Raw genomic sequence first — 11819 nt, 5'->3', positions numbered from 1 at the left:
GGATACTATCAAACACAGTATATATAGCATGGTAAAAGGAAAACTCAAAGGCGGACCATTCAACACCACAGTAATCCAAGTTTATGCACCAACCACCCATGCTGAAGAGGCTTAAATTAACCAGTTCTGTGAAGACTTACAACACTTTCTAGAACTGACACCAAAGAAAAATGTTCTTGTCATTACAGGGGACTGGAATGCTAAAGTAGGGAGTCAAGAGATAAAAGGAACAACAGGTAAGTTTGGCCTTGGAGTTCAAAACAAAGCAGGGCAAAGGCCAACAGCGTTTTGTCAAGAGAACAAGCTGGTCATCACAAGCACTTTTCCAACAACACAAGAGGCGACTCTACACATGGACATCACCAGATGGGCAATACCAAAATCAGATTGATTATATTCTCTGCAGCCAAAGATGGAGAAGCTCTATACAGTCAGCAAAAACCTGGAGCTGATTGTGGCTCTGATCATCAGCTCCTCATAGCAAAATTCAAGCTTAAACTGAAGAGAGTAGGAAAAACCAATGGGCCACTCAGGTATAATCTAAACCAAATCCCTTATGAATACACAGTGGAAGTAAAGAACAGATTTAAGGAACTTGATTTGGTGGACAGAGTGCCTGAAGAACTTTGGAGAGAGGCTCGTAACATTGTTCAGGAGGCAGCAACAAAAACCATCCCAAAGAAAAGGAAATGCAAGAAAGCAAAATGGCTGTTCAACGAGGCCTTAGAAATAGCAGAGAAGAGAAGGGAAACAAAATGCAAGGGAGATAGGGAAAGCTACAGAAAATTGAATGCAGACTTCCAAAGAATAGCAAGGAGAGACAAGCACGCCTTCTTAAATGAACAATGCAAAGAAATAGAGAAAAATAACAGAAAATGAAAAACCAGAGATCTGTTCAGGAAAATTGGAGATATTAGAGGAACATTTTGTGCAAAGATGAACATGATAAAGGACAAAAATGGGAGGGACCTAACAAGCAGAAGACATCAAGAAGAGGTGGCAAGAATACACAGAGGAATTATATCAGAAAGATTTGGATATCCTGGACAGCCCATATAATGTGGTTGCTGACCTTGAGCCAGACATCCTGGAGAGTGAGGCCTTAGAAAGCCTGGCTAACAACAAGGCCAGTGGAGGTGATGACATTCCAGTTGAACTATTTAAAATCTTAAAAGATGATGCTGTTAAGGTGCTACTGCTGGACTGCAAGGAGAACAAACCTATCAATTCTAAAGGAAATCAACCCTGAGTGCTCACTGGAAGGACAGATCCTGAAGCTGAGGCTCCAGTACTTTGGCCATCTCATGAGAAGAAAAGACTCCTTGGAAAAAAACTTGATGTTAGGAAAGTGTGAAGGCAAGAGAAGGGGGCGACCGAGGATGAAAAGGCTGGACAGTGTCTGCGAAGCAACCAAAATGAATTTGACACAACTCCGGGAGGCAGTGGAAGATAGGCGGGCCTGGCGTGCTCTGGTCCATGGGGTCACGAAGAGTCGGACACGACTAAATGACTAAACGAACGAACGTAGCTGGCCTGATATTTGATTGTGGAAAAAATAGCAATTGTTCAATATATTATCAGTCAACCAGTATTCTTTTTTTGAAAATAGGAATGTTTACAACTAAAATGCTTCATTTGGCGCACAATTGTCCAATAGATAAAAACATTCACTACTGATAGGATTCTGAAGAATTTTAGTTTCATTTACTCTTTATTTATCCAATATTTTCAACACAGGCTTAAACTTCCCAGGTACTCTAAAACTAGAAATTGAAGCTGGGAAGAAAAAGCTTTATGAAGTTTACAAAAATAAAATATTTATTAAAAACAATTCCCTGGTTTATATGCAAATATATCACCACATTAAAAATCTAACACTTTATAGCAGGGATGGGCAATTAACTTCTATAGGGGGCCACACGAAAAATCTGAACTGCGTTCGGGGGCGAACCAACTTTACTTAAAAATAAAATGAAACAGTGATGTTATGATTGTTTTTATTTTAAACTTGTTAATCTTCACAAATACTAAAGAGGTTTTTTTTTTTGCAGTATGTTAAAGATAAGCAACTGATTAACTTTAGACAAAAAGTTATAAATGGTTTTAATGTTCAGCTTGTTCAATGAGAGAAATCCAGTCTGTCTTGGGCTTGAACAAGTGTTTGAACACCGGACTGGAGCGACGACTGGCGGGCTGGACAGGAGTGGCTTGCGGGCCGTATGTGGCCCTCAGGCTGCCCTTTGCCCAGGTCTGCTTTATAGCATGGTAGCAGTTGGGGAGTGAGGATTCATCCAAATGTAGCAAGCTAGTCACAGAATCTGTAGTCCAAAGGATTTTCATTTTAGTTGTTGCAAATTTGGGTATCTGGAGATTGGCTGGATAGCTCAGTGATTTAGGTATCTGGTTATGAAGCCAGAGGCTGGAAATTTGATTCCACACTGCCTCCATGGAGAAGAGCCAGCCTATGTGGCTTTGGTCCAGCTGCAGTCTGAGTCTGTCCCCGGAGAAAGGGAATGGCAAACCAATTCTGAGTATTCTGTACTAAGAAGGCCCTGGAAATGGTGGCCATAAGTCAGAATTGACAGCACATTATTATTTTTATTATATGTCGGGATGTTTTAATTGAAACCATAGATCTTTGCCTCCATTAGATTTGATTACTTCAGTATAAACAAACTCTCACGTCATTGACTTCTTTCTGTTAACTGATGATGAAGTTTCATACAATAAGCACAAACCTATTAAGGAGCTTTTCTCTTAATTTTTGGGAACTCCTTCAGTTAATTTTAATTTCTTGGTCTTTGAGCCTTATGCAATGTGAATGTAACACATCAACTGCTTTCTGATATAAAAATGTCTTTGAATTATGCTTCATCTTAGCCTTTGAATGAATATTTCAAAATCATACATGTTACATAGCTGCTACAGTTATGACTCTTGCCTTGGATTTCCAATATTATGTTGAGCTGTAAAATCAAATTATTCTAATTCATCTTCGCATAGAAAATTATATTATGATTACAAGTTTGCCTTGCAACTAGCTCTTATCTCCAGAGCTCTAGTTTCTAAATGGTAGTATAATCCTGCAAGAGTTCCTTCATTCTCACTTTTTTCAAAAAACAATGTAATGTTAGTATATACTGGCAAATAGCAAAACAAGATGCTCAGATCACATTGTCTGTCGTTCTTGAAATAGGCAATGAAGATCATCAAGGAGGATTCTTACCTGGTGGTATGAACACTGTATGCTGATGTTTGTGCAGTAATTTTAGAAGAAAACACTTCCTGTGATACTCCTCAGAATGGCAGCTTGGCATATCCTCAGGCCATACTCTGTTACTTTCCATTCCTGAAACTGAACTTGCCCCATTGGTACATGTCAGTAACCTATGTATAGACAAATGCACCTGTGCATTTATGTAAATGCATGCACATGAAAGAAAAGCAGTAAGTTGGCTTTCAAGTGATTGGTTTTAAAACAATGTGGGGAATGTATTGTTTGATTTTACATATCCAAGCCTTGTCACTAAGGCATTATGTTAACGGGCTACTACAGATTTCATGTAAAATAGTGTACCACTCTGCCCCATTTGTAGAGGAGAAAGCAATCTTACTTAATCAAGAGTTTCGCACATTTGCTGAAACAAAAAATGTTTTGCAATTTGCTGCACATCCTACTGCTTATAAAATTCAATTCTTAACCAGAACTTATTGTGAATGCTTAACAAAAACATCTTGTAAAAATAGACATTTATAGGTATAGATGTAGCCCTGATGATGCCTCACTAAATTGTCCCATCTAGTAAAACATGATTCAAGATAAGCATACTGCATATGGCAGGCATTCTATCCACATAGCCTTTTTCTGAAAACGTAGAGGAAGGTAATTTACACTCGTCTTTCCATTTGAGATTATCATTTCCCCACTTTTGTCTTGCTTTTAAAAGTTTGATCATAACCAGTGGTAAGTCACCAGAAAATCGGTGAATTTATCATGCCTTTAGCAACAATATCAGAACGTTGGTGCCACAAATCACTCTACATTTTTAATTCAAAAAGTTCAACATCTTTATATAAAATGATTTAAATTACCATTTTAGATTTGAGATATTTTCAATTCAGCATTCTTGTCTCTAAAGAACATTTAATAATTTGTGTAAAATCTATAAAAGTGTATTTAGATACATCCTTGGCTGGGTTTTTCATATATACATATATACACTGTAGCTTAACAATGATTCGGTTCACCAATATTGACACAATAGGATAAAAGCATAATTCCTGGTAATTAAATGTAGAAAGGAAACTGAGTTGGTAGGTAGCAAAGACTGCAATAGCACAGTTGACAGAGGAAAGGTTGCATAAAATTATTACAGTTCATCCCAGAATGGTTTCTAAAAAGAAACTGCATTTTTAAAGTGCAATTACTGTTGTGCAGTCACATCAGGCTGTGGATCAGACTGGATGAAGTTCAAAGCAGAAACAAATGAGAGCTGTTTATAATTCAAATAGGGTGGAGCGGAATGAGTAACAGTCCTCAGGCATTCAAGTGCATCAAGAAAAGGGCTGTCTGAAAAATACGCCCTTCCCCTTCTCCATTCCCATGTATTCCAAGTTCTGCACTGCTCTGGTTAAGAGTCATTTCAAAATGCACTTCTAGCTCTGAATGTTCGCATGTGGCAAAGTACAAAAAGCTAACATGAGGGTCAAAACAAATGTACAGAAATTCCATCGTGCTGCCCTACTACTGTACCATCCTAATTTATTTTCATTTGGTATTCCATCTGCTACTGGGACTGATGAAGTACATTGAATTAATGGCATCTGGTAGGAAGTGGCTCTCTTTTCTGGTCTGTCTGGGCTGGATCCATCACTTGGTCTCTGACCATTATACAGCAAGTATCTCCCTTTGGCATCTTGTTCCATTTTGAAGATCTCATACTCTGTGTGAGGCAGACGGATCCCCAAAGCAATGCAGCCATTGGTGTGTGTTACATCTTGCTGCACCCCAACTTGCCACGATCCTTCAGCTCCACACTCATTTCCATTGAAGACATTCAGTAGAGAGGCTGTGGCTACATCCATGGGAGTTACCTTCATGTGATTCACTGAAACACAGAAAAAAGATGTTAATTACACTCTGAAACCAGATGCCCTTTTCAATAAAGTGGGGTAACAACTGTGGTCCTGCAGATGTTTTTGCACAATAGGTCCCCTCATCCTTCATTGTTAGGGCTGAAAATAAGTTGCAGTCTAGCAACAACTGAAGGATTACAGTTCCCTATCCCGACACGAATGGCTTCATACATTTTTGGAAGATTGCACTCCCACTGACACAGAAGAGTGTGTCATTTATTTTTGGAGTGGGCTTTCATAGTGTTGCTGGGAAGAATAACTGGAGTGAGTTTCCGTGGAGTGATAATAGTGATTTAAAATAGAGATGTTCACTAGCACCAACATTTTATTCAGAATTCGGATTTGGAATTTGAAATTTTAAAATGTGAAAGTTCCAAATATCCAGAACTCAGTTACAGTCAATATAAATGCTATATAGCTATTATTTTCCTCTTTAAAAAAAAACAAAACACAAATAGGAAAACAAGGATTTCCCTCTATCCTCTAGGACCTTCTCAGGGATAGTATCAAAAAAAGAGTACATACCAACAGCCAGCAGTGCCTAGGTATTAGGGAATACATGCAGTGGGCCTACTGATTGAACCCTGGAGATTGGGAACGCCAGCAGGAAATGCCAGCAGCATTGGGGAAGCAAAGGAGAGTCACACTGGGGAGTTGGCAAATATCCCAGGCAGCACTGTCAGGCAGATGGGAGCAGTAGATAGCCCATGGTGGGTGGGGAACTATGCTAACAGTAGGGGACACAGTACAGTTGAGTGAGCACAATCTTGGAGTAGCAGTTGGAAGGATAAAACCAGAAGGAGGGGGCAGCAGACTGAAGTACGGTATGGCATACCCAGTACTCTCAACAGATTGTGCCATTCATTCTTACTTAAAGACGACTGAGGGAAGCCCAGCAATGGTAGGATAAACTTAAGGAAAAGAAGGGGTTTTTTTTCACATATGGTTCCAGGCATAAGTGGTGTGGCCTAAAAATGTCCCCTGCCTGCCAGAACACTCTCACTGGGGCCATTAGTTGGTGGGCAAGACAGATGTCCCGCTACCCCCTTGGCCAGACCTCCCTAAACGGACTCTCGGCCCAGTAAGATAAGGGACTGGTTTGCAGGGCTCCTGTGTCTACACCTTTATCTCTGCCGCTGCCATGTTCTTCCCTCTGGGGGGATGTCTCTGGAGGACACTCATGCTGTGCTTGTTAAGACAGTGTCCCAGAGGATTTATAAGCACCTATTCTCATCTTTCCATTGGAAAGAACCAATGTGAAAACATACCTTTTGGTATCTGTGCCGGCTTCTAGTTTTCATTGGTACAGAGAGAGATCATTTCCAGGTTTTTCTCTCACTCTAGCCCCCCTCCTTTGGAAAACTCATGACAACCCCAGCCAGGAGACACTGAGTTCTCTGTCCTTACTACCCTTGGTGACAGTCTTTTAAGTTTTTTTCATTTCTCAAGTACTTCAGTAAGCCTGAGAAATAAGTTTCACTTTCACTTCTTTCTCTAGCAAGCAGAAAACTAGCCTTTTGCTTTCTAATCTATAGGAGTAAATGGGACTCTGAAAATTAGGAATTATTACTTGGAACTATTAAATTTGGATTCAAATGCATTTGGAACTATCAAAATACAGTATTATTCAATGAATTCTGAATATTTCTAAATCTGAATGCACTTTCCTAGTTTAAAAACATAGTCAGTGCAGAATTGCAAGACTGCAACTGCTTGTATGGACTGTGGTTTTTGCATGAAAGGAGTCCTGCTTCATATAATCTAGGTCACATTTGATCTAGCATTTTGTTGCCAAGAGTGACGAATTGGACAGCTTCTGGAGCCTACCAGGAGGGTATGAAGGGAACAATTATTTTGCTGTTACTTTCCTTGAGCACAGTTTTAAAAGTTACACTACCTTGAAATCTGAAAATTTCCATGGCTAACAAACAGCTTACTTCTATGTAACTGTCCAGTACCCTTCCTGAAGCATCTAAAACCCTATTCACCATTATTTATGAGCCTGTAAGAGGGAGCTGGGGTATGTGCTCCAGCTCCACCCATTCAACACCCAAATTCCATGTGTTGCTGGAAAAAGTCTGAAAATGAGCTACAATGTTCAAGCGGATGTAGTTACAGAGCTCCACACAGCCTAAACCCTATCTTACTAGGCAGCCTTACTGCATGTGAAGCCGTATGATCATGAGAAAAGGCTTATGTTAGTGGGTATCAGCATGTCTTGTGACAGCAAATGCCACACATTAGCTATGTACTGAACAAACTTGTTTTTAAATCTCAGTACTTGCAAACACCAGGAGATTACACTGGTTTTCCTTAGTATTAAAATGCCCATAGGACTGTTGTTGTTCTTATTGTTGTTCTCTGCTTGGCTATACAGTGGTGCCTTGATTTACGAACACCCTGACGTAAGGTCGTTTTGAGTTACGAACAGCTCTAGATGCAAAATATGCTTTGAGTTACGAACCGTGCCTTGACTTACGAACAAAAAAAAAACATCCCTGCCCTTTTTTTGACCTAAGTTCATATTAGGTCAAAGGAAGATTTTTTTTCAAAAAAATTCTCCCCCTAGCGGTAGAGTATGGATTAACTGGCTTTGCATTAGTTTCTATGGGAACTAATGCTTTGAGTTAAGAACCGTGCCTTGACATAAGGACGAAAAACAGCCGGAATAGATTAATCGGTTTTCAATGCATTCCTATAGGAAATGCTGCTTTGACTTAAGAACGTTTTGACTTACAGCCACTGTTCCAATACGGATTAAGTTCTTAAGTCAAGGCACCACTGTATTATTAACTTTGTACATGTTAAGAATGCACATTTAAAAATAAATTTAATTTTTAATTTGGTTGACAGAAAATTCAGATAGTTTTCAGAACTATGCCAAATGTTTGCCTGACTCACTGGTTTGAGGCAAAAAGAAAACAAAAGAGAAACTTACAGACAAGGCAAAGTTTCAAACAAATGTTTCATTCTTCCTTGACTAACTAGCTGCAGCAAGTCGGGGATCTTGTAGCCAATGTGGTGACATTGGCTGCCTTAAACAAAGTCAATTTGAGAAGAAAGCACTGCTTCCTAGACCATTTGCAGGAATCTCTGCATCTAAGGGCACCACTTTTGCCCTCCCTATAGATGGGCAAACCTTTTTGGGCCCATATCTCACGTTGTTCCTGAAAACTAAGATGTGTAGTGGGATTGAAGTACTTTTTATCACAGTTCAAGAATTCTTATTACACAAAGTACCATTCATGTCAGTAGTTTTAGTTTCTTCCCACAAGCCTGTTCAAACTGCAGCACCCCTAGTACACAATATATGCTTGTGGAAATGTGTGACTCCATTCTAATGCAACAGTGTCTATACATGTCCTTGCATTTGAAAAGGACTCTACCCCATGATACACAAAAATAGCTTGCATCTATACGACAACTAACTGAATTTTGTGTGGGTTTTGCCCTTGTGCCATTCACTTCTCATTTTTTAGTTTGCTGTATGTCCTTTACAGCAAATCACAGTATAGTCTCATCAGTAGAAGAGACACTACGAATAAATGGATATTGTCACTGAAGTATTTATTACACAATTTCTTTTTTGCAGCTGGGCTACAATATAAGATAAAGGCTGGAGATTCTTGGAGATGTAACTTCTGTAAATAAAATGTGCACATGAGCTTCCTATACCTGGGAAGGCAGTGAACTTCCAATTGTGACTGCTCCACTGAATACTTAATTCTTGGCCAAAAAAACCAAATATTTCAACAAACCAAGAACATTCTCCTTTCTTTTTGGTTTTAATAAGACTGGGGTTTGTAATCATATAATTCTGCCTTTTGTTAGGAACGTCATAGGTGCACACATGGAAATTCTCTAAGAATGGGTTTCTGGCATGCATTTTTGTAGAAGGACTTGAATAAACATATGACTGGGTAAACTTTTATGAGGAGGAGAATTCTGTCCAAAATTGGAGTTGCCCCATCTGTTAACAATCACCAAATTAGAGGGATGGGCCTTGTTGCCCAGACTTCCTTGTGCATTTAGTTTAGGAAATTATATCAAAGATGAGGCCCTATTGCAGTCTTCTCTCATCTAGAGACACAGCACTGCAGTACATAAAGTGGTTTCCCTCCAAATTCCCATGACCAGGCCATATGTTCTAAAGGTGCCATCTATTATAGATATCAGGTTGCTGTTTGTCTGGGGACAAACCGCAACCTGGTGTGGGGATTTTCAGTGGGAAATGAGAACAGGTTCCAGATTCAGATTTCTTCATAGTGCCAGACCAGAGCTGCTTCTCCTTTAGACTTAAAGTGTCAGTATAAAACAAATACCTTAGAACTTCCGATATTTGTAAAGTACAGTTTGGTTCTCAACTCTACAAATGTAACTGTTGGAGCTATAGGACTGAAGCTCTATCAGAAAAGAATTTGTAACAGCTACCTGTTCAGCAGGATATGGGACTGGAGTGGCCTAAATTCAACCTTCTGCTCCCAAATAAGTAATTACTATGATTCTTTCTCTACATGCTCAGCTCTGTCACCTAAGTTAGCAGGAGAAGCAATGTATGCATCACCAGCCTGTGTACAGAATCCCACATGTAGGTATGCATGCACAGAATACAAACCTGAGGTGTGGTTAGTGGCCAGTTCTTTGAAATTTAGTGGGGGTTTTCTTTTAATTTTTAAAAATAAGATTGATTTCTCTTTTTGAAAAGTGAAACGGAATCATAAAATATGCTATACAAGTATTAGGGTGTGAAACTCCTACTAGATGTTGAGTTGTCCTAAAACTGAGGCCCAGTATTTTGACTTAATTATTGCTAATTATTCGATAAGTTTTGCACAATTGTAGCACTCACTTTCAAACTGTGTTGTGAAATGTGCTCAACAAACTATACTGGCTTGAGATTTATACATAATTAGATTTTAAAGGGGAAGTGGGGGGGGGAAATACACTCCACTAAAGGGACCAATTTCTCTACAGGAGAGTCAGAGATGAAAGTTTGTATTTCACAAACTGCCTGCCCCAGGCAAGCCTGCAAATTTTAAAAAGTTGGTTTTCTTGACAATATAAAGAAGAGAGGATACTATAAAATGACACTCAAACTTCATTTAAAAGTTGTTCTATAGCCAGAATATAAATTTATGTCTTTTAACATGTACTTGCTTACAAAGCTAATGAAGTAACTAGTTCCAAATGGAAAGCAAAAACCTCAGAAATGTCAGCTCCATTACCATCATATATTATCCTCATTTTTAAGGATTCATGTGTGCAACATCTTGAAGAATGGATAATCTATAAAACTGAGCACTTTAAAGAAACAAGCTTGATTTATATCAACCAAGTTTTGATCCTGAGATTGAATAGTTTTAAGTAAAAGTAAATTAAATCATTTTAGTTCTGACTTCCAGCTGAACCAAACAGGCCTACACAAAGGGAATTTGAAACAAACCAAAACTGGCTTCTTTTCAGATCTAGCAAGATAATAAATCTATAGAACATTTTTCAACAAACCCTAAAACACATTAAGGCACCATTGCCTAACATTAGCAATACAGATGGAGTGCTATTTAGAAGCATACCATGTTATGTTTCAGTCTGTTTTGTAGTTTCTGAACTGGGGCTAAAAAGTCAGTCAGCTGATTATGAAGCCAAGATGTTTTTATATAAGTGACAAACAAAGCATTCATTTTACATTTCATTACTGCATCATCTGATAGAGAAGTCAGGAATGAAGGCTCTTTGTTTCCCCAGCTCTAGCAGCATTTCCTATTCTTTCCCCACCCATCCCCTGTTTACAAACAAGGACTCCTTGTCCTGCCCATTTAAAAAGTACATTTCATTTTAGAATTGCCATAAACATTTTAATTTGATTACTTCATTTTAAGAACAGTTTGTTGTTGGGCTGCCTCTAAAGTCCCCCACAAAAGCTGAGTTGTTTTATCTATTCACATGTCACTGATGCATTTCATATTTGCATAATCTCGTTGGCTATCAACGAGTAGGCTTACTCCACTTTAGAATTTAATTTCATTGTTTCATATACAGTGGTGCCTCGCTTAACGAGCGCACCGTATAACGAAGAATCCGTATAGCGATCTCTTTTTGGGGATCGCTATACGGAGCTGCCCCAATCGCCGCACTCGCTTTGCGACGGTTGGGGCGTCCGGCGGCCATTTTGGAGCCGCCGAACAGCTGATCGGCAGCTCCAAAATGGCCACCGGATTACCCGAAATGGCCCCCGTCAGTGTTTTCACGCCCTCCCCTTGCTTACCGAGGTCGCGAAAACGCTGCGGGGGGGCATTTCGGGTCGTCCGCAGCCCCAAAATGGCTGCCGGACCGCGAAAATATCGCTGGAGGGGTAAGTTTTGGCGCCTATTGGAACACATTAAACTAAGTTTAATGCGTTCCAATAGGCTTTTCCTGCCCCGTACAGCGATGTTTTCGCATAGCGAAGGTTAATCCGGAACGGATTAACCTCGCTATGCGGGGCACCACTGTAGTTATTTGGCTTGAATTTTTGTCATTAGCATAACTAGATTGTATAGCTCTTTTAAGGTATGTTTCCTATAGTTTTCCATTATCTGCCCCGACTGGCTTGGAATAAGTGTGTTTCTGTACAGTATTGTGGTATAAGACAGGAAGGGTGAGTATCACAGAAATATAGTCCATTGTGAGAAGGCATGTATAAG

At 39.5% G+C, this 11819-nt stretch overlaps 1 protein-coding gene across 1 annotated transcript in view; it reads right to left on the bottom strand.

Moving 5' to 3' along the window:
- Window positions 1-4043: 4043 nt before the first annotated feature.
- APCDD1 (APC down-regulated 1) overlaps window positions 4044-11819 on the bottom strand; it is a 41397-nt gene continuing 33621 nt past the window's right edge. The window contains exon 5 of the mRNA XM_020793555.3: window positions 4044-5108. Coding sequence (XP_020649214.2) covers window positions 4657-5108 — 452 coding nt within the window. The 3' untranslated portion in view covers window positions 4044-4656. The remainder of the gene's footprint in view (window positions 5109-11819) is intronic.

Source organism: Pogona vitticeps, chromosome 4 (assembly GCF_051106095.1).
Source record: "Pogona vitticeps strain Pit_001003342236 chromosome 4, PviZW2.1, whole genome shotgun sequence".
Classification (NCBI taxonomy): Eukaryota; Metazoa; Chordata; class Lepidosauria; order Squamata; family Agamidae; genus Pogona; species Pogona vitticeps.
Note: the sequence above shows the minus strand (reverse complement) of the source record. Positions and strands in the feature narration are given on the sequence as shown.